Source organism: Pteronotus mesoamericanus, unplaced genomic scaffold (assembly GCF_021234165.1).
Source record: "Pteronotus mesoamericanus isolate MK-2021 breed Mesoamerican mustached bat unplaced genomic scaffold, CSHL_Meso_final contig_105, whole genome shotgun sequence".
Taxonomy (NCBI): Eukaryota; Metazoa; Chordata; class Mammalia; order Chiroptera; family Mormoopidae; genus Pteronotus; species Pteronotus mesoamericanus.
In genome coordinates, this window is record NW_026555006.1 from 9,910,197 (window position 1) to 9,933,791 (window position 23,595).

Consider the following 23,595-nt stretch of genomic DNA (forward strand, 5'->3'; position numbering starts at 1 on the left):
CTATTTCTCCAGCTGCTAATATTTCGCTTTCAACTTTCTGCAGGATGCTGAATAAACTGACACTTGTACAGTCATATGAAGGGGCCCAGCAGTGTTGAGGGCTGCGCTTGTCAAAACCTCAGCCTGTGAATTGTTTCCTGATGTTCCATGTGCAGCCCATGATTCGTCTCTGGATTGTGAAATGTGTTTATTCAGGGAGGGGAAAGTTCCTCCTGCCCTTTGTTGCTTTCCCTGTTTTGGGCCGCTTTTCTCGGGATGGACCCTCCAAGCTCTGTGTGGCCAAAGGGGAAATGTGACATGTCAGCTCTCAGGTTCGAGTGGGCTCTCAGCAGGCCCCAGCTCTGTACTGCTGTGGGATCGAGTGGACATTCGGCAGAGTGGAGAGGACCTCTCTTGAGGGGAAATTGGACACGACCTCCCTCTGGCTGGTGCCGTATCCATCTTGCCCGAGGTTATCTAAGTCTGCACGGAGTGATGAGAATGGAGGATCTGGGGAGGCGTTTTTCCTACCCTCCTGTTTCCAGGAAGGACACACTTTACCTGGTATTTTAGAAGAAGCACTGTATATATTGTGTGCTTAGAATGGCTGAGAAAGGACCTATATTTGCAATCTCTTTCCCTCATTGTGAATGTGAGGGACTAATTCAAACCTTCAGGTAGTTTGTGGCAGAATTGGGGCCAAAACTCAGATTTTGTAACTCAAAACGCATTGTGCCTACTACTGTTCCACGTATATTTGCTTTATATAAGAGAATTCTAATGTTGTAAAGTGAGGGAGTATAGAAAGAATATGGGCTTTGGAGTCAGACAGAACAAGATCAAATCCTGGTCAAACCCTGCTTCTTGCATCTGTGTGGCCTTGGACTAGCTACTCTGATTTCTTTGCTTCTGCATCTGTTGAAGGGGAGAAAGAATATTTATGTTTTATGGATGTTGTAAAGATTAAATGAGATAATATTTAAAGTACTTAGCATGGTACCCAGCCTATCTTAGATATCTGATATGTGTGTTAGAAAGGAAGAAATAACATACCATCTCTTATAAGAGAGTTAAGATGATGTTGATAGTGGTGGCGACGGTGAGGAGGGTGGTGAGGGTCACGGTGGTAGTGGATATGGAGGCATCGCTACCATCAATCACTTTCATTTTTAAACACTTCCTCAATATCAGAGCAACCATATGATATTGTTTATATTCTTAATTTTATACAAAGTCTTTCTGTCTTCAATTTCTTTTTTTTCCCCTCATAACACACTAGTTCTAAGATTCTAAGCCTCAGTATATCAACAGTGAATTTGCTAACTAGGGAAGAAACAGACAAATGTTTCCCACACGTTTGTTCTTTCCCATAGTTAACCTCCTTCAGGATTGAATAATGCTGTTAAATACACTTTGCTGTGCTTATATACGTGGAATCAATAAATGTGGGTCATCATCAGAAATTCCTTGAACTTATATATGATACTGTGGACAAGCAGTACCAACTACTTTTCTATTGAGGATTTCAGGATGGATATTTGGAGATACGCACAGATAAGTAAACATCAACCACCTGGCCACTGTGTTTTTATTTTGGAGAAAAACCCAAGAACCAGCAGTTTGGAATCAGACAGCCTGGATGTGATTCCGAGCCCTGCTTCCTAAGCTATGTAACCCTGGTTAACTTAATTTCTGAGCTTCAGTTTCCTCATCTGTAGAATGACGATGATAAGAGTACCCGTCCCGTTCAGTGGTTGTAAAGATAAAATGAGACGCACAGAAAGAGAACGTGCAAAAAGAACTCAGTTCAAATGAGCTCATGTCTAGGGTTTCTTCCCATCCAGAGCCTTTGTGCCATCAGTTGGGACCTGAATCATTTAGAGTCCACCCAGAAAAACATAAATGCTCTAAGTATATAAAAATGAGGGAATTTAATCTGAAATGCTGACCCAGATGATGGAGGAGCTAGGAAGGGCTGCATTTCCTGTACACACACCAGAGCTCAGCAGGATGGAAGCTCCTACTACCCCTGGGCGGAAGCACAAAGGAAGGATGTGGTGTTACCTGAGTCCAAGGGTGGGAGACACTGGTAGGTGTGGGACTCCGGGGGCCCTGTCAGCAGAGCTGTAGACATGGGGGAGAAGCAGCCACCAGACACAGGGGAAGAGGTGGGGGAGGCATACTCTGGTTTTACAGTTCCTTCAGCCCTCAGATCCCCGGGCGACCTTGCCTGACTTGGCGTCTAAGAGCAGCGGTCTGCAGCGGCAGCCCCACAGTGCTGAGCCATGCAGGGAGCATGGTGAAAGCCAGGAGACCGAGGGCTCTCTCAGGCCCAGACCTGACGACTGTGATAACAGAGAAAGTTTGAAAGAGTCCTACTTCCCCCTGCTGCTGGGCCTCTGAACAATAGCAGAGGTTTGCAGATGGCTGGGCTTGGGAAGGTAGAATTTGGAAAAAGCACTGGAAAAACCTAGAAAGTTGTCAGAATGTAGGAAGTCTTTCTGTGGCCTCTAGATCCTGTTTTCTGGAAAGGTCTGCTTGCTGAGCAGCCAGGGCCTTCACTGTCTGGGGATCTGTGATAGAGGAGACACTCCCAGCTTTCCTTTTGCCTATAGAGCTCAGCATAGACCCACCTCCTTGGGAAACTGCCTCGAAGCCCTACAGATGAGCTCAGCTGCCCCTGTGTCTCTTCCTATCACATTCTAATCCCTACATTGAAATGCCCCAGGTGGTGTTCCCTCCCCTCCTTCCAGACAGTGAGCACCCAGGACAGGGACCTGTCTTTGTGCATCCCCAAGCATTCTTAATTTCACCGTCTGCTCTGGGCTAGGAACCATGGTGGCTTCTGGGCTGCTAGACACATGGGTATGGCAATGCCAGCTTGCAGCAGGTTTTATAATAACAGGAGAGGCAGAGGATGTATGACTTTTTAAAATTACTGGCATCTTATGTGCTAGGGAAGTCCAAAGGTGCTTAAGGACCTCAAACAGGGAGACTCCATCTTTCCTGGAGGATTGGGGGAGCCTTCCCAGGAAGTCATATTTGCGTTAGGAATCAATAGGAGCTGGCTGGGCAGAGAAGCTGGGGAATGACACTTCAGGCAAAGAGGAGAACAAAGGCAAAGGTTTTGAAGTGGGAAGAGCGCTGAGTGCTGGGGATGGAGAGCAAGGGGGGCACTGCATGGAGCTGATGAGGTCAGGGGAGCTGTTCTCCCCTGCATCCCAGTCTGTGTCCTTTCCCGAGCACTTTTCACCTCCTGCCTGTGTCGTAGTTAGGAATGTTTGCATGACTCTGGCTCCCACATCACACCTACTTATATTTTTGTGGGTGGAAGGTGTCTGTTGAGTATTTGAATAAATGGCACACAGTTTTAGGCTCTTAACAGCCCCTCTAGATTTCTTATCACATTGGTAACTCTGCTTGCCCAGCAAGGATCAAGGAATGTGATCTGTATGGAGAAGAAGCCTGGGTTTATACCATTTATGGGAAACTCTCTGCCGTCTGGCATTCCTTTAACAGAAACTCACTGTCCATCACCCTGCCATTACCATGCTGGTTCTACAGTAAGTAGCAGTAAGAATGGTGACTTAGATATGCCAAAAAGATTTGGTCTTCAAACCATGCTGCCGTCTTCTTTGAGACTGAAATCTGATATAGTAAACCTGATTCCATTCAGCTCTGCTCCTTACTTGCAGGGTGATCTTGGACAGGTCATTAAACCTTTGCACATGCCTTTGTTTCTCCACTGACATGTGTAGCATGTATAATACCAACCTGACAAGATGAATATAAAATGAGACTGTACATGTAAATATGCAGCACAGTGCCTGGTATTGATTGAACACAAAATCACTGATAGCTGCTGCCTTTATTATTCTGATTTCATTTACTATTATTATTGCTATTACTAAAACATGTTTCCTAGTTTTCCCAAGGCCTACAAGTATTCTCTTTTGATTTCTATTTAAGACTGGTGTGTACATATGGAACACTTGCTTTCTCAATGTTGTTTGGCTATGAAAAAGAGTGTTTTATGCTTGTTTTCAGCTATCCTCTTTTATTTTTTTTAAAGAGGGTTTTGTTTTTGCTTTCTCACAGGAGTGATCGGAACAGATGTGAGGGGGCACGGCCTCGCCTGTGAGGGACAGCCAGTGACGTCACGGTTGGCTGTCATCTGTGGAACATCTTCTTGTCACATGGGGGTGAGTCTGCCAGGCCGGGGGCGGGGGCCGCTGTCCTCAGGGGAGGGCAGGCTGGAGGAGATCCGAGATGCCAGCCCTCTGGCCCCCTTACACCTTCTCTTCCTGCCACCCGCGCTTTGTCTAGCTGGAAGCCCAGCTCTCCCCCCAGCAGCCTTGCTTAGATTTGCCAGTTCTTTTTTTCTGGGGGCCAGATTCTTAAAAAGTGTGAAAAGGGTTGAGTCTGCCTTTAATACCACGCTGGCCAGAGAGCCAGGGAGGCGTGAGGGGTGAAATTGGATCCAGCAATGGCAAGGGCTCCCTCCCAGACCGATCTTTCCCTAATGGGTAGCTGAGTCTTCTCTGCACAGGGGTGTCTGTTTTCCTTGGCCACTGAGCTCCCTCTCAATCAATATAAATCTATCTCCCTGGGAGCAGCCTGATGATCTATAGAATTAAGCTGCATATCACGACTTCAAAAGAACACTGATAAGCAATTTTCACTTTGTTAATTTTTCTCCATGAATTAGTGGAAAGGCTTTCTCCAAGATTGCAGTTAAAATTTAGTGCCTGCACTAAAATTTATATCTTTTTTAAATGCATGAGTCTGAAAGCATTCCATTTCGATAAGTACCCATTTCTACCATATTTTTATTTAAAAGTCATTACTCTGCTAAACTTAGATGGACGACTCCTTGGATTTTTCCCAGATAAGTAAAATAGCCGGTGGGTGGGGGGGGAGGAAGAGGAAGGCAAATGGGGGAGGAGCAGGGAGAAGAGCAAGGTTAGGGTGGGCTACCTTCCAGGGCAGAAGCTCTGAACTATGAAGGGAGTTGTGGGCGATGAGAAACTGTTTAGTAACAATAGAGACCAATGAATCTTTTTCACTGTGAAATATTTTGGTGGAGTACATATTAACACATTTACTTATTTACTCGTCCTTTACTCTCATGTCTGGGACTTTGCTAAACCTTGGGGATAAAAAGATGACACATGGTCTCTCATTGATGAGATAGAACTCTACCAGGTATAAGGCAAGGCCCCAAAATATATAGATTCACATGAACCTGTGATACTGAGCATCTGTTACGTGCCAGGCATTGTGCAAGGTGTCCTCACACAAGGCTTCCCCTGTCACAGAGATGATAGAACCAGCCTGATTGGCTTGCAAGCCCAGTTCTTCCACTTCCTGAGTATGGGCCCTCGGGCAAGGCACTTTAACCCCTGTGGGCCCCCAATTCCTCACTTGCAAAATGTGGAGAGTTACAGGACGTGTCTCACAGTGTTGTGAGGGTGAAATGGGGTTATGTAATGTGATTGACATAAAGTAAGCACTTCACAAGGGTTAGTTCTTCATCACTAGCACACATGTTGTTGGGCAGAAAGGAGACAGTGATTGATTTTGCCTGGGCAGGGTCCAGGGTTAGGGACATCTTCTTCAGGGGACATTTGTGTTGTGCTGAACTTTGAGGACATAGATTTCCTTAACCTGTGCGTGTTAAGGAAACACACACACACACACACACACACACACACACACACACACAAATTTTCCTTTTATTTGTTTCTCTAGGCAGTCTTACATGGATATTCTTTAACCGAGTTTAAAAATCCCAGCCTCTTGTTTCCCCTCAGCAGCCCTATTGTACACCCTGGTTGTCGTTGCAGGGAGAGATCTACAGACGTCTAAGGCTGCCTCAAGCAGGGGTACCCACCACAGGCAGCCGGCCCTTCTTTTCCTTGACGTGAGTCTACGCTAGATAGCTTGTCTTCACCGAACACTGACTTCAACTTGTTTAAATCACCTGCCACTTTCACTGGGACACGTCTAATCTGGTCTCCCCAGTGAAGTCGAAATTTCAGGCATTTTTATCCTACTCAATTTAGATTTCTGAGCAGAATCCAATCCAAATGATAATGAGTGACTGTGGCATACCCGCGTCCCAGTCTCCTTGTCTCTTAGTTGGGATAACACTTTTTCTAAATTACTCATTTTGCAAATTAGGCAACTCAGGCATAGAAAAGCCCAGTAATTGCCCTGGCTGGTGTGGCACAGTTGGTTGGGCATCGTACTGCAAAGTGAAAGGTTACCAGTTCGATTTCTACCGGGCACATGCCTGGGTTGTGGGCCTGGTCCCCAGGCAGGGTGCATGCAGGAGGCAACTACTGATCGATGTTTCCCTCTCACATCGATGTTTCTTTCCCTCTCTTTCTCCCTCCTTTACTCTCTCTCTGAATAAATAAAATCTTTTTTAAAAATTAAAAAGAAGTCCAATAATTTCACCAAGGTCACAAAGCTATAAGCCGGAGGTAAGAACTTAGATCTAGCTCCAGCTGATCCCCAAGTGCATCCTCCTCGATGCCTGCCTGTGTTGTGCAAGATTCTAATGTGCCATAGATGAATGGAGACAACATGGGCTTCAGAGTCACCCAGATGTGTGTTTGAACATCTGCTCATGCGTATTTTGGAGCCTGTGAGCTGCGATGAGGCCCTTAACCTCTCTGAGCCTCAGATTTTTCATCCACTAGTTCGGGGGTGATGGTGCCAGTCTCACAGGGTTGCTGGGTGGCATGAATTATGTACATTCATACCTAGTACATCATAGACACTCAGAAATGATGGGATTCTTATTACACTTTCCTAGTGATATAAAAGGCTCACACCAAGCAACTGTTTGGGCTTTACCGAGTTTGATGGGCAGCTGCAGTTGGTTGCAATGAATGAGGGCCATAAAATGCCAGCTTATTATGGTCGTGTTATGCTGGAAATAAAGCCCCCACCCCCTCCCCGCTTTGTACTTAGGAGTGGGAAGGGACCTTCTGGGCCAAGGGGATTAATCATCAGCTTTAATGTTATGTGGTGAGGGCGAGACTGTGGTCATGCTGGCATCAGAAAGCGCCTTTGATCTCTCAGGTGCTGGGCGCCCAGCGAGCCAGCAACAATAACACCTTTGTGAGGTCTAGGAGAGGCACAGGTCTGAGGAAACACTCCCAGGGAAACTCAAGGACCCCCTTTGTTGTGGTTCTGGCAAATAAAACCACCAACTGTCAGGAAAAATTCACCAAACAGAACACAGGGAACAGAGGGGACTGTGGGCTTTTGAAAAAAATGGTTTTCATCCTGGCCTGAAGAATTCTCTTTCTTCCTTTTTGTTCATTGCTGATGTTTCTAATTCACTAGGTTGATTGAAACAAAGCCCACAGGAACATTTTGTGCTATACAGGTTGCTTCTTTCTAGATCACCCAGAATGAATGAATGAATGAATGAATAGATGAATATTCAAGTAAATGAATATTGGTAAATACTTAGAAGCTCTCTACCTCCAGGCCCCTGTTATTTCCAGGAATCTGGAGAATAAGCCTGAGGTTGAGGTTGAACATAACACTTACTAATCAGGCCTTTGATATTTTAGAAGATGTAAGTGTGGGCTGCACATTTATCTTTCTTGTAGATGATTTAATTAACAACAGGAAAAAAAAATACTCTTCTTTTTTTTTTTAAAACTCCATGAAAGCAGAGCGGCTTGTTCAGACTTAATTACTACCAAGTCACCAAAACCCAAGATAATGCACAGCTGGGGTTAGCCAGAGGTTGAAAAGTCACGGGGTCAGACAGCGCTGATCCTTGCCATTGCACCAGCACCCCTTTTCTTGAGCTGTCAAGTGGGGCTGTAACTTGGCAACTTGTCTTCCAGTGAGCATGTCAATGGGGAGCGAACCCTGGGAAGCGGTGGGGAAGTACTGAAGAGGTAAGGTTTGAACGGAACAATAGGTGGTGCGAGCCAGGAATTACATCTGCATCTTAAATTGCTCAGAGCTGACGTTTCCACAAAGTCTTAGGTGAATGTAGGGAGGGTGTTCTCTATCACTTAGGGAGCATGCAATTTCAAGGATATATAGGCTCATAGCTGGACTCTACCACTTACTGTGTGAGTTTAGGTAAGATACGTCTTTTTTTTTTTTTTTTTTTTTTTTTTTTTTTTTTGGTGCCTCAGTTTCTTCCTATTGTGGGCATTAGTATTTACCTAAAAAGTTGGGGATTTAAATGAGGTAATCTTTGTAAACAGCTTGACACTGTACCTAGCAAAATAGGTTCTAATATGGTGTTATTACTAAAAATGATTCATTAAGGCTAGTATGCTCCATGTGGTAATGGATTGGAATTAGGGACATCAGGATGAACTAATGTTTAGCTTTATTTAGATAAAGATGGATACATATGGAAACATTTATAGACATGTGTAGCTGTACAGGTTAGTAAACATATTTCCTGGCTCTGACAACTGAGAGGGCCTAGAAATAAAGATACCCCAGCAGCTAGTTGTTACAAGCACACTTGGGGCCCACAGCTTGGTTTCTAAAACTATTCTCGAATAAAAAGAACCAGGACTCCTTGGAAAAATGGTTGATTCTAGGACTGGAGCAAGAAATAGACAAGATGAACCTGGAGCATCTCGTAGGCCAGAAAATAAGGACGTGCTTAAAAAAAAATAGTGGCAGAATATCAGGAGCCCACTAAGGGAGCTCCCAGAGGCCAGAACTGGAATGTGTGGGTAGCAGTATAAAGAAGGATTGGATCATAACCCATAGTAAGATATAAGCAAATGAGTAAATAAATAAATAAATGAATAGAAGAGACAAATCTCTCTATGCAGAAGAATTCCAAGTAATTTATGTGGCTATTCCCCCCGAAGGAGGTGGAGCATAGTTTCCCACTCCTTCAATGTGAGGTGCACATAGTGACTTCCTTCCAAAGAGGACATTGTTGAGGGGGGGTAGTAATTTTACAGTGGAGAAATCTGATAAACATGACCTTAGCCAGGTGATGAAGGTCAATGTCAACTGTGGTAAGTCATGTTGAGAGTGTGTTCTGTTGGTACAATGTGAAGAGAATGGTACTTTTTTTTATTCTCTCCCCCTACCCCCAAAACCTATAACCGTAGTCTAGTCATAAGAAAAGCAGAAGACAAATCCCATTAGAGGGACATTCTACACAATGCCTGATCAGCACTCCGCCACACTGTCAAGGTCATCCAAACACAAGGAAAGCCTGGGAAATTGTCACAACCAAGAGGAGCCTAAAGAGATGTGACAACTAGATGGAATGCAGTATTCTAGATGGGATCCTGGAACAGAAAAAAAAAAAAAAAACATTAGGTAAAAACTAAGGATATCCTAATAAAGTCAGTCCTTCAGTTAGTGATAATATGTCAATATCTTTAACTCTGACATATGTCTGTAATATAAGATATTAATGATAGGAAAAACTGTGTATGGGGTATATGGGAACTCTCTACAATCTTTACAATTCTTCTGTATTCTAAAACTATTCTAAAATTAAGGTGTTTTTAAAAAAATCACTCATTAAATCAATCTCACATTAAGAAACGTTTTCTTGTATTTGCCTGGCTAAGTGCTAAGAGTGTTAAGGTAAATAAGGTGAAGTGTCTTCCCTGAGAAAGACAGACAAGGAGACAACAACAATACAAGTGGTAATGACTAAAGTAAACACATGCCTGGAGTGTGGCGGGAATATGGAAAAGGGACCCACTCAGGTCTTCAGTGGACAAGGAAGTTTTCCTAGAGGATATATTTGCAGCATCATGGTTTCTTCACTCCCACCAGGGTGCAGTTCCTGCCAGCTCAGTTTCAGGCACTAGGCTCTGCCCTTACCTGTCTACTGGGTTTTTCTCTGCTGTGTCCACACCACCATGTAGCTGACTTCCTCTGTGGCCTGGATGGAGCTTAGGCACATGCAGCCATGTGTCTTGAACTGATGGTTTTCTATTCGCAGGATGTCACAGCTAAAAGGAAAGTGGGCAGATGGAACCAGCTTCTCTGCCTTTGTCTCTTTAGGTGGCCTTGGTAGAGGTCACTGGGAGAGGAGGAGAGGGAAGGCAGTCCACATGCAAGCAGGACCACTGCTACGCCGACCAATGAAGGAATTGGGGTACAGTGCAGGACGTGCCCTGCTCCTTCTTTGCTCCCCACGACCTGCTGATGTCACTCCTGTAGGAACCAGCACTCTCAGGAGACTCTCCATATTGAGGCTAGCCCTGGGCCTGCAACCACATAAATTGAAAGCTTTATATCTTAGGTGTTGATTTGGTGAGGACAGGGTTGATGCTGTTCAGTATGCAGTAGGAGACAGTTCATGCATTAAAGAAACTCAGGGTAATGTTTGTCCGGGCATTTGAGTCAGGACAGTTCTGCACTGTGCCAGATGGAGGATGTTTATCGTCTCTGGCCCAGCCTCAGTCATTATTATGAAGAGACAGGGATAGTGAGTGTTGCTACCATGTCTGCACTGTGCTGAGTCCTTTATATCATGTGATCAGCTCAACAGTCCTGTGAGGTGGGGCATCATTAGTGTCCCCATTTCACAAGTGAGGAAACTGAGGCAGAGAGAAATTAATTGGCTTACCCCATGTGCAGGATGAGGATGCTTGTTTGAGCTCTGTAGGAGACTGACCCCCAAATCCTTGCTCTTCCCTTCTAGTGAAATAGCTTCTCTCAGAGTCTCAGAGCAGAGGGACAGCAGGCTCACTTAAAATATGGGCAAACGTTGTCACAGACGTCTCACCAAAGAAAAGATAGGAATGGCAAATAAGTACCAGAGAATATGCGCAGCATCATAATCAGTAGGGAAGTGCAAATTAAACCCATCATGAGATCCACTACACAGTTATTAGAACGGCTGAAGTTGTGGCAAGGATGCGGGGAACTGGAACTCTCACCTGGAATGTGAGAATGTGAAATGGTACAACCACTCTGGAGAAAAGTTGAGCAGTTTCTTACAATGTCCACGTGCCCCTACTGTGTGATCCAGCCATTCCACTCATAAAAACACATGTCCTCACAAAGATTTGTAAAGGAATGTTCAAGCTTTATTTGTAGCAGGCAAGCAGGAAACAACCCCGATGTCTATCAACAGTGAATAGATAAACTGTTGGTATGACATTATAATGGAATACTACTAAGCCATAAAAGGAAACAAGCTATTAATACAAGATATAGTGCGGATTAATTGCAAAATAATTATGCCAAGTAGTAGAAGCCAAACCAAAGGGCGGGGGGGGGGGGAATAAACTATTTAGTTCTATTTATTTAAAATTCTAGGAAATGCAAATTAATGTATAATGCAAGGAAGTCGGTCAGTGGTTGCCTGCAGTGGGGGAGTGGGCACAGTAGGGGGCACGGGAGTGGTTACAAAGGGGCACAAGGAAATTTTGGAGATGGTGGGTATGTTAACTCGATTGTGGTAATGTTTTCACTAGTATGTGCTATGTCAAAACTTACCAAATCTGATGTTTTAAATATGTGTGGCTTACTTACTGCTGATTCTGGATCAATAAAAGCTTTTTTAAAAACAGAAAAGAACACTAGAAAAAAAAAAAACAACAACAATAATAAAATCTGCAGTCTCTTACATAGTGCTCGCTATATTCCTGACACTCTTCTAAATACATCCATAAAAATTATTTAGTCCTCATTTTAAAAATGTTATATAGTAGGTACTCACGAAGTATTGGCTTTCACTCTTATCCTTTTAACTCAACCGAATTGTATAGCTACTCTGACATATTTTACCATTCTATTCTTTGGCCCCTAGCTGTTATTTTTTTTGTTTTAATAGTACTGACTTATATTTCTGATGAAGCTGAGTTGCCAGGTGGTTCCATGTCTCCTGTGCCTCCTCTCAGCCATCCTGACCAGTTTAGAGCTCGGTGCACAGCAGATGCTTGGTGACTTCAGGGTTGGATCGCTTCTCCCCACCTCCCCTCCCGCTACCTCACCCTCCAGACAAGTGTGCAAGCGAGCTTGGATTTTCCTGAGTCTCTCCTCACTCCATCCCCATGCACTGGCGTTGTCTTTCATCATCTGTCTGTGCTGAGCGGGGCCTGACTGACTGTGGAAGCCCCCATTCTGAGGTGCTGTCAATCAGTTCCCCACCCGCACCTTGCCAGGGTCCATTTGGCCTCTCTGAGAAGTAAGATTTTCACTGAACAGTTTAACTTGAGCAGGTCCTGGGAGACACAAGCCTGACAGAACTGCTTTCCCTTCTTTCCTCCACCATGACAGTCCCCTCCAAAGCTTTCCATTCCCATCCGCCACCCCCATCCCACCACCCTGTGCCCAGGGAGAAGAACATGATCCCGCACCCCAGCAGCTCCTCGGGATCCTCCTTGGCTTGGTGACCTCTATTATTCTGGGGAAAGAGAGCTCAGGGGCACTGAAGTGTGTGGGCTCCAGCCAGAGAAAAGCGTCCTCAGACCTTGGCACACTGTTTGAGTTGCGTTCTTTGGGTGATGACCATATTGGGGTCAGCAGCTTTTTCACACCATCAGAGGAGAAAGTTATCCAAAGCAAAGGGTGTGCCCTGGCCTGGTGTGCATGAACCCAGGCCCATGTTGGAGGAACAAAGGATGCTCCCCATTATAACTTAAAAGGCAAATACAAATTCAAACCACAGTAAGAATGAGTCTCTCCTCACTCCATCCCCATGCATTAGAATGGCTGGATTTGTGGCAAGAATGTGGGGAACTGGAACTCTCCCACACTGCTGGTGGGGATGTGAAATGGCTCAGCCACTTTGGAAAATAGTTGAGCAATTTCTTACAAAGTCACACCTACTGTGTGATCCAGCCATTCCATTCCTATAAAAGCTGGGCAGTACTGTCCGGTCCCATGTTTCTGGAATCCCACCAGGAACACAGCTAAGTCAGGTGAAACAAGGCCTCTCAGAAGGTCGGAAACAAAAGCCTCTGGCGAACATATGTCAACTGGCCTGAGCCCAGCTTTCCACAAAAACGGCAGCTTGCCTGGGAGAATGGTAAAAAAAGCAGAGGGGAAAAGTAAAATTAGCAGCAATAACAATGATGACTAATATTTACTGCAGGCTCATTGTGGGCTAAGAAATTTGAATATATTATTTTATCTAACACCCATAATAACCTTATGCATTTATCAGAATTATCCTCCCATTTCACAGGGACTAAAACTTGAGTGCTTACCCAAGGTCACCTAACTAGTGAGTCCCAGAGATAGGTTTCCAACTCAGGCTGCTGGATGTCAGAGCATATACTCTCAGCTCTTGGCATGACTCACTATGAGACTGAGGCTGGGGGATGGGCTGGCCACGTGCGCCCATGTTTTGTGGGAATGGGGGTGAAGTGATTACAAGGCAGATCTTTCCTAAAGCCTGATGAGAACTGTAAAGTTAGGGCTGGATTGCAACTAGACCACAATGCTCTTATTTTTCCTTCTCCCCAGCCTTTCAAATCACTGCCTTTCCAGAGGCCACCAGTCTAATGGTAACAATAAAAATAAACAACATCACTTGTCACCATTGTCCCCTGGGAGTAGAGTATTTATGAGACTCCTTATTTAATCTTCTCTGTTTCCCTGCTGCTCTGTGGTCAAGTACTGAATTAGGCAATTTGAAGACATGCGGCTGACTTCCCATCTCATGAAGATGTTTTTGTATTTTTTTGGAAGAACATGAAATGAAAACCACATTGATTTTTTTTTCTTTTCCTATTTACCACTCATCTGCTGTGTGGGTGACTCTGATACTGCGGCTGCTGAGGGCAGCCTAGCAGTTAGGAAAGTGCTCGTGCTTTTCCAGTGGTTCAGTGCGGATGAGAAAGATGCTGAAGGCAGCCGTTGTAGAGCCTCGCTAACGATCAGGTTCTGTGCCAGGGGCCTCCGCACGCATCAGCTCATCTGCTCTACATACGTTTAGTTCAGGGGTTTCAGTATTTTTGCCTTGTTGCTTTCCTCTTACTTTTTCATCCCCTCTCCCACTCTCCTTGTGTGTTCCAAGAGCCTCTTTGTTCATATGTTAATTAAATTTTCATATATTTTGTCCCTCAGAGCCATCACGGAAGTTTGGGGTAGTCTGTATTCTTCCACTTAACCAGTGTTAAAGAACCAAGGGATGCAACATGTAAAAGACCAAAGATCTCAGGAGAACCTGTAAGACATTTTTTGAGTCATTAGTGCTGAAGGATTGAGGTTGGAAGTCCCTACCTAATTAATATTCAGTGGCTCCCTACTGCCAGTAGAAAAAACAAGTTCAAATGGGGAAAATGAATGGACATTTTGGCCATGGTTTTATAGCTTTGGGATGTATTTAATTTAAAAAGAATGTAAATCTTAAATCTTAAGGAGGTAAAAGTAACTGTAATGCTGTGATGTGTTTTTAATATAAAATAATATTACTTTTTATTTATTTATTTTTGCTTAATCCCTTCCCCTTTTCACTGAGCCCTACCACCTCCTCTACCTCAATAGCTGTCAGTCTGTTCTGTCTCTGAATCTGCTTCTATTTTGTTTGTTAATTATGTTTATTAGATTCCACATATAAGTGAAATCATATGGTACTCGTCTTTCTCTGCTTGGCTTATTTCACTTAGCATAAGGCTCTCCAGGTCTATCCATACAATTGTGAAAGGTAAGATTTTTATATTTTCCACAGTGGAGTAGAATTCCATTGTGTAAATGTACCACTTTTTTATCCACTCATCTACTGATGGGCACTCCAGCCACTTCTAAATCTTGGTAACTATAAATAATGCTACAGCGAACATAAGGGTGCATACAGTCTTCTTCAAAGTTCCAGTGCAGGTGTCAGCTTTATGAGGCCTTTCTCTTCCCTTCCCCCACCACGTTCACTTATTTGGACCCTTGTAACTATTTATGCACAGCTCTAGTGCAGCACGGATACTTCTCTGTCTTCCCTGCAAGCCTGAGCTCACTGAGCAAAGTCTCCTTCATACTCTGTCTCTAGGGCAAACAGTAGGTACTCAACACATAGTTTATAATCAAGTTCACCCAAAGAGATATGCTAACACAGAGAAAATAATTTGTATTGCCAGTGAAGTAGATAGTAAATGCCAAATCACAAGTTCAAGGATGTAAAATTTGAATAAAAAATATATGTATTCAAAAAGGAAAATACTACTTATGTTTCTGCATGGTATGTAAAGAAGAGGGATTTGTTGGGGACAACATTTCAGGGATAAGCAAGAGAAATGTTATACTTAATAATGAGGATAGTTAGGGTTTATTAAATACTCACCATATGTCAGTTTCTGTGCAAGGCAGTCTGTGTGTAATATTTCTAATCCTCACAAGTATGTGAGATTGAGGAAGAGAAAAATGTAGTAGCCATGTTTTAAGTTAGAATAAAGGGAAATACTAATAAATGAAGATGAAACTAAAGCTCCATGTTACTAGAGGGTAGTAGCCTAAAACGGCCTGAGAGAATGCATTTCTCACCTAGGAGATGATGGAACTGAGGTCAGAGAGATTACAGTGGCAGGAGAAGCCAGGCCTGGCTGGGCTTCCAGCTTTTATAACCACTCCTTGAAAATGTTAACGTGGTACCTGAAGCATATCTTGTTATCCTACCCAATACCGAGTCCAGCTTTGAGATCTGCTTTTGGAAAAAGGTGCTGGAACCTGGAATGAACCACAAAATACACAGCTATGAAGTTGAAGAGAAAGTGGGCCCCATGAGCAAAGCTTCGAGTGGTTAAGAGAGATGGGGTTCTGACTGCTTAAGAGAAACCTCAGGGGTTGGCTTTATTTTCTTGTTTATGAAAGTGTTTGTGATCATAAAATGACTAACTTTCTTGGTGCTTTAGAGTCTGCAAAGTGCCTTGTGGAATTTGATACTCAGAATAACCAAGTGAGGCAGGCAGAGCAGGTGTTTTCTTTTTCAAAATGAGGCTCAAAGAAACTGAGCGATCTGTCCAAAGTCTCACAGCTAGTAAGTGACAGGACCAAGACTCAGACACATATCTGAGCAAACCCTGGAGGCATTTCAGCTGCATCCTCAGTCAGTTCATATTCAGTTACTCAAATCGAAGGATCCTGCAGCTGGGGAAAGTCTGGTTTATCACAGGAAGGCCTTCTGATGGTGTCACTGGTCCCCAGTGTGGTTGTGAGTTCTCGACTGAGATGCAAGACAGTGCTTCTCAGTTAATATGCCTAAAATGTACCTGGGGAACTCCTTAAAACTGTAATTCCTCAGGTCTTACTCCCACAGAGTCTGATTCAGTATCTTGCTAGGGAAGAGTATAAATGAATCTGTAATTTTATCATGTGCCCAAGTGATTCTAATCAGGGGCTTTCAGAGAAATGGCTTTAAGCTCTTTCAGAGTAGCAATTATATATCTTTCCATCACTGTTTCCTCAGTGCCTAGCAGAGCGCCCTGTACAAACAAGGAACTCTAAATTTATACTCAATGAATGTAAGAGTGAAATAAGTGAATGTAAAATTAGTGTAAAATGAAGGAAATCAAGTTGGACAGTTAGCCATGCCATGCTGGTCTGGGGCACACTAGGAGGTCCCTTGAATCTCCGTTCAAAGGAAGTCTGTCTTGCAGGCTTGGGTACAGACACTGAGAAGCCGGGACTTGGATATGGTGCCTGGTAGACTTTGCCAACAATTAGAGATTGTACAACCCTTATTTTCTCATGAAAAATAAGATGAAGGGACACACTGAGAGACACCATTTGCAGTTCTGTGCAGACAAACCCAGAAACCAAAGCGCAGACACACCAGGACGCAACAGGAAACCACAAAGGCCTCAGATCTTTCAGTGTAAATAGGAAGTCAGAGTTTACTTTTGAACCCACGGTGCCGTGCGGAGCCCAAGTGCAGCATTTAATCCAGCTCTCCTCCCAGCCCTTCCTTGAGCCTGGGCACAAATGAAAGATGATGCCACCTGGGTAAAAGCATTTTAAAGTGTTTGTTCTGATCAGGGCTTGTAGCAAGCTTCTTTTGTTTGTGAATAATTTGGGACACAGGTGCAGATTGGACTTGAAAGCATTAATTGGTCCCCCTGGTTTTTCCTTGCCGTGATATCTGAAACCTCTGTCTTCCTCTACAAAGTGATCTTAATCCACATACATTGGCCGAGTATTTGCCATTGTCAGTTGTCTTTCATATGCCCCATCTGTGGACCTTTGGGTCTGGGTACATAGCAGTGGAACATTGGTGGACACTTAATATGTCCTCTACGTTTATTGGATTGACATCTGTAATCTCATTCAATTCCAACTATTACATTGGAAACTAATAAGTAGGATACAAATGATCATCACCATTTTGAGATAAGGATAATATAATGTGGTAGAAAAGACATGGGCTTTGAAGTCGGACCTGTGTTCACATTGAAAATGCCTAAACTTTCTTACCCAGAATCCCTTCTTTTATTCAGCCCATTGTTTTTGAGCAACTATTATGCGCCGGGCACTGGAGTGAACATAGCGAGCCAAAGTAGACACATACCTTACTTACAGTCTAGTGGAGGAGGTGGAGACTAAGCAAGCAATCACAAAATATATATCATTACAGGCCTTGAGAAGTGCTTTATGTTCATATCCTGAGAGAATAAGTTGGTGCAATCACTGGGAAACAGACAGGCATTATCTGATAAATTTGAATATGCATGTACCCTGCACTCTATCAGTTCCATCCCTAGGTAAAAACCTGGAGGAACTATTGTACTTGTATGCCTAGGTGTACCCAGAGATGGTATAAGAGTTTTCATTGCCTTATTTTACATAGTAGCCCCCAATTTTAATCAACCCAAATTTCAATCAGTAATAGAATGAATAACTAAATTGTATTGTATTTCTACAGTGACATGCATACTTAAAATGAAGGAAGTACAACAACATAGAACAACATAGATGAAGCAAACAATTTTAAGTGAAACAGGATATGAAAGAAATGAAATTATTTTATTCATATTAAACTCAAAAATAGGCAATTGACTTATTTTAAATATTTTACTGTTTATGCTATTACAGTTGTCCCAATTTTTCCCTCTCTGCTCACTTCTACCCACCCTCCCCCTCCCCTCCCTCTCAGGCCATCCCCACACGGTTGTCCATGTCCATGGGTCATGCATATATGTTGTTTGGCCGACCTCTTCACCTTTCAAACAGTCCTCCTCCACACCCCTTTACAGTTGTCAGTCTGTTCCATGCTTCTATGCCCCTGATTCTATTTTGAAGAGACAGTACATTTTGGAAATGCATATGTAGGCATTAGACTTAGAAAGACAAGCAAGGAAATAACTGTCACAAATGTCAAGACACTGGTTAATTACATGGCTAGGGGGTGCTGGTTGTTCAGGGAGAAGGATGGCTTTCAGAGGGGCCCTGGGGAGCTGGCATTGACTGATGAAGGATACATGAGTACTTATTGTCTGTCTTTAAAATGTACGCGTACATTTTATGTACTCTTCTGTATGTATGATATCTAGGTGGTGTGAAGCAGAGGAACAGTATGAGAGCATAAAGTCAAGTGAAACTATGAGTTTGGGTGGTTGGCTTCTGTAAGCAGGGTTGTTCGAGCTGAGATACTTTGTTTATGTAACTAAATAGCCTGACAGAGAGGGACGAGGGTCTGCAAGGTGGTGGTTTAGAGGAAAGTGGTCCAGGAAGAAAGTACAGCAGGGTAATGGGAGGGAAATCGGCAGATTCAGAGGGGTGCAGGAGGGAGGATGACACAAGTTAAGGCTGGAGAAGCCAAAGGGGACAGAATATGCTGGGTACATAAGCCTTGTAAAGGATTTGGTCTTAAACTGAATAGTTTTAATATAATGAGAACAGTTTGCACAACATTGATGTAACCTGGCAGAAAAGGAAAGTAGACTGGAAGGCACATGCATGAGTAATGATGACTTCACTGTACTAGCCAATGGGGGTGGTAGACGTCTTTGAGAAAGTATGTATGCTGTGTGGCCGCCGCATTCAAAATGACAGAGAGTAGAGCAACGAATCTGCATGAGATTTTACATTAAGCTTGAACATTGCTCTTTGGAAACTATTCGGATGATTCAGAAGGCCACAGCTATGGACAACTGGTGATTGGCACCTTCATCATGGCAGTGCACCCGCTCATGTATCATGTCCTGTGCAGAGTTCTTTGGTGAAACATCAAATCACCCAGGTGACTCAGCCATCCTACAGACCAGATTTGGTGCCTTGAGACTTCTGGCTTTTCACAAATCACCTTTGAAAGGAAAGAGATTTCAGACTGTGGGTGAGATTCAGGAATACAACAAGGCAGCTGATGGCAACTGGGAGAACCGGTGAGGTCCCAAGGTACCTACTTTGAAGGGGACTGAGGTGTCATTGTCCAATGTTTCTTGTATCTTGCATCTTCTTCAATAAATATCTGTTTTTCATATTACGTGGCTGGATACCTTCTGGAAAGACCTCATATATATTTTATGAAACTGAGGAAATGGTCTATAGCATGCAGGGCAGATGATCAGTAGCCTGCGTTTGAGTAACCATTAGGAATTATTTTATTTGACAGTCCCATTCCATAACCACAGAGCTCTGCCACTGGAACTTCCTGAGGGCAGTGACCATTGTATCCCTGGCGTTTGGGACAGTGCTGGGCACTTAGGCACTCAATATTGAATGAATGATACCTAATAAGTATTTGTTGAATGAATGAAAATTAGCAAATTATTGTTTAAATGGAACCAAAATTCTAGCTACTTTCCACACCCCTAATAAAATGAATTGAGTTCATGGCATTGTTATCCTTACATCCTCTGAACACCTCACGCAGTCAGCTGCTCACTTGACATATGAAGGGGTAAATGAATGAGTCAATCACAGAACATTCTGCCACTGGCTATTAGACTTTGCTCCTAAAGATTCACATTTATTTGAACTGAAGCCAGGTGGTTAAGGATGATTTAATCAGGGCAAAAAAAAAAAAATACTCTCCTTAATGGAATAATTGCTTATTTCATTTTCTCCTTATAGTTGGCCATTCATCTCATGCCACTGTCTTTCAATTTATGTATGTTGTCCATGAAGTATTGAAAGTGATTATTCTGAAGTTAGACAAAAGTTACCATAAAAGATTGTTTCAGTGTATGCCTAGAGGGTTCAAAATTCCAGTATTACACTGGAGACATATTGAGTATAGTGGAAGGCTTAAAGTTTACATCAGAAAAGACAGTTGAAAGCCTGAGTAAGAATACATACAGATTTATTGGTGGGTAACTGAAGGAACTTGGTTATTATAAAATGGGTAGTAAGGTAAGAATGTCTTACTAGTTTTAAATACTTTACAGTGGTTCTAATACTCTATGTACTTCCTATTTCAAAAGAGATTTGATATTAGTTAAGTAACACCCAATATTAGAACATCCAGGATCCAGAAATTGATTACTTTTTCCTGACTTGGGACTCTGCCCTAAAGCTTTTGATGACTCCCTGTTGCCTAGAAAGTAAAGGTTGATTGTGGTAGCCCTGGCCTTCTCTGTCCACCTCCTCTCCCACTCTGTACACTCTCTGCTCTGGGTACATGTAACACCATCTTACAATAGGGAGTCTTCCTTTCCCGGAACTTTTGGAAGAGACAAGACCACCTATGGAGGGCTCCTTAAATGATTGTAAAACTGGTGTTAAAAGCCACCTGAGGATATAAAACAGAGGTAGAAAAAGTTGAAATGAAGGACTAAGGAAAGAGGCTGCAGTTGACTATTGTACCTGACATAGTAAAGCAAAAAGTGAGTGCTGCTTTGGGAACAGGCAGTATGTCCACTAAAGAAAAGGCAAAGGTTTGTGTGGGTCCGGCACCAGGGAGCCAGCTGGGTACATCTGAAATGGAAACCCATCCGAAAGGATTGATGGGAGGAGCGATCGGGTTTACCCCTGAAGACAGGGAATGAAAGGGAGTCCCGAGCAGAGCAGAGGAGAGAGAGGGAGAAGGGAAGGTGGCGGGAGAGATTCCAGCATACTATTGCAGGTTGATGGGTACTCCTCAGTGGGAGTAGGGTTGTGGAAATGTTCTACCACATTACGAGAGAGTCCATTTGGACATGCTCCTTCCCAACACCCCCACCACCCTGCCGCCAGATATATCAAAGGCAGATCACAACCCTGTCAGTCAAGAAAGACCTTCAGCAGGACCTTACTCCACCCAGTGTGGAGCAGCCCAGGCAGCAGCCAGCTAGCCAGTGGAGGAGAAGGTGGGCCGCAGAAAAAAAGAAACAGCGTAGCACACCCCCTTCTCCAGGTATAATCCTAAGCCTGAAATAACCTGTAGCTGTAGGAAGGAGAGAATTTAAATTTGATGAGATGGGAGTTTTGAATATTACAATAGATTATCCATATTTAATTCTTGAAGGTAGACCAGGGACTTTTTATTATTTCAGAGTATGGGGAGGAATACTATGGCTCCACCTGAAATTTCATCCCAAGACAAAGAACAGTTCAGGAACAAATGTAACAAGGAGTAGAGAAGCGGATAAAGCCGTTTTCTCCCTGTGCACCCATTAACTGTGTAGGTCCTTCAGTAAACGAGGACACAGGCTCTGGCCAATGTCCCCTCCCCCTCTGCATAGAGAAACCTATTTATCTCCTTAATCATATAAGACTCCAATGTGCTCTAATACCTCACTTCTAAAGAACTGGAAGGATGGAGGGAGAAAAAACTCTCTTGACTCCATATTCTACTCCTATTCCCTATTTACCTGCTCAGTGTTACTTTTCTGCTGTCATCTGTCATTTTCTCCTTGTTCACAGCACTCCAACTGCAGTAATTATTTGCTGTGTCTATAGAATAGGAGTAACATCCTGCCACAGGGCCTTTGCACTTGCTGTTAACTCTCTGCTTGTATCATTCCTAACTGCATGCTTTCTTCCCATATTCTCTTTCAGTCTCTGCTTCATGTAACCTCATCATTAGAGTCCACCCAGACCACCTGGTGTTAAAAAACCCAGTGTGATGTCGTTTGCCCTCACCATACTACTTAACTTCTCTATTCTGCTTTAATTTCTGAATAGCATTATCACAGCCCCCATACTACATATTTTAAATATTCATATATTTTTATCACCCCACTCGCCACCAAACTATAAGTTCCATGAAGGAGGAGCTTTGTCTTTTCATGCCTCTATCTCTAGTCCCTTGGAAAAGGACCCTGAATACAGTAGACACCCACAAATACCTCTTAAACAAAGGAGTGTTTCCTAACTAGCTTTAGCCTTTCTAGATGCTGTTTCTTCAAGCAAGACAGATTGCCTTTACCTCCTTTCTCATACCCCAGCCCCAACTGAGCCTGCTGAAATCCTGTGCAGCCTTTGGGACTCCATTTCTATGCCACCTTTCCTGTGCTGCTGCCCTGAACAGATTTAACTGCTCTCCCCAGAACCCTTGGTTATATTTCACTTCAATCAACTATGTGCTCTTAACCCCCTCAATGGTACTGCCTCTCAGACTCATGTTCTTTCTTGATTTTTAGGTTTTAGAGATGACTAACTCAGCAACTGCAGGTCCTTCTCATGTTGCAGAATGGTGAAGTAGTTGTCTCTGAACAGCATATAATAGTGTAAATCCTAAATCTAGAATTTTCAACCCCACCTTGTGTATTTTCCATTCTTTCTTTCTTTGTTCTTCTTTCCCTTCCTTCCTTATCTTTCTTCTCCTCTTCTTCATCCCAAAAAGTGCCAAGCATATATTATATGTCAGTGATTTCTTCAAGCTTCTTTCACTTACTGGTTAAGGAAAAATTCTGTCATTGAGTGGCCTTCCTTGTGAGGATGAGAGAGAGGATCCTTTCTCTTGCGTGGCCTGTTTAGCAGTAGAGTGTCCCTGACCATTTATATGATAATGTTCAGTGGTGGTCAATAAAGACTTGAGTAGACTTTTTATCTAGTTGATATTTGAGGGAAGTGAAGCTGGGCTGTTGAGCACATGATGTCGTTTTATGTTATCTTTGAAATGGTTTGAGAGAGGAGGCACCTTAACTTTGTGCCTCCCTAGTAAGGCCCTATTTGGTTTGGGGCAGAGAAGATGCTAAAATTTCATGACAGAACTTGGGAAAGTTAAAAATGTATAGATGAACTAATGGCGTTTTCTCATTTTGTTCACTTTCTCCCTAGTTTTATTTCCTGAGACTATTTGCATGATTAAGAATTTCACTAGATTCCCTAGTTGAAAAACTCTTCATTAGGCAAAACTGGATCTGGAGATCAAATTGCCTTAAGCTTCAATTGATTGAGATATACCGACTAGCATCTTTAACAGCTTGTTGATAAACTATGTTCACCAGCTTAAATAGTCCTCTTCTCTAAAGCCTGGCCTGAGACTCTGTCCATGACCCCAGGCAAAAACAATCTCACCTTCCTTTGTGTTACTGTAGTAATTTATTCATGTCTGTTGTTGCAAACACCTTATTTTATTTTATTTTATTTTTCAAAGATTTTATTTAGTTTTAGAGAGTTTAGTTTTAGTTTAGGGAAGGGAGGGAGAAAAAGAGGGAGAGAAACATGAATGTGTGGTTGCATCTCACGTGCCCCCTGCTGGGGACCTGGCCTACAACCCAGGCATATGCCCTACACTGGGAATCGAACCAGTGACCCTTTGGTTCACAGTCCGACGCT

General features: G+C 43.2%; 1 protein-coding gene across 3 annotated transcripts in view; it reads left to right on the forward strand.

Annotated features, from left to right (window-relative positions):
- The window catches only part of FGGY (FGGY carbohydrate kinase domain containing), a 385,198-nt gene that overhangs the window by 215,362 nt on the left and 146,241 nt on the right, over positions 1 to 23,595 (forward strand). For all 3 annotated transcript variants that reach the window (XM_054573901.1, XM_054573920.1, XM_054573910.1), the window contains exon 8: positions 4,078 to 4,181. In XM_054573901.1, the coding sequence (XP_054429876.1) occupies positions 4,078 to 4,181 (104 nt within the window). The remainder of the gene's footprint in view (positions 1 to 4,077; positions 4,182 to 23,595) is intronic.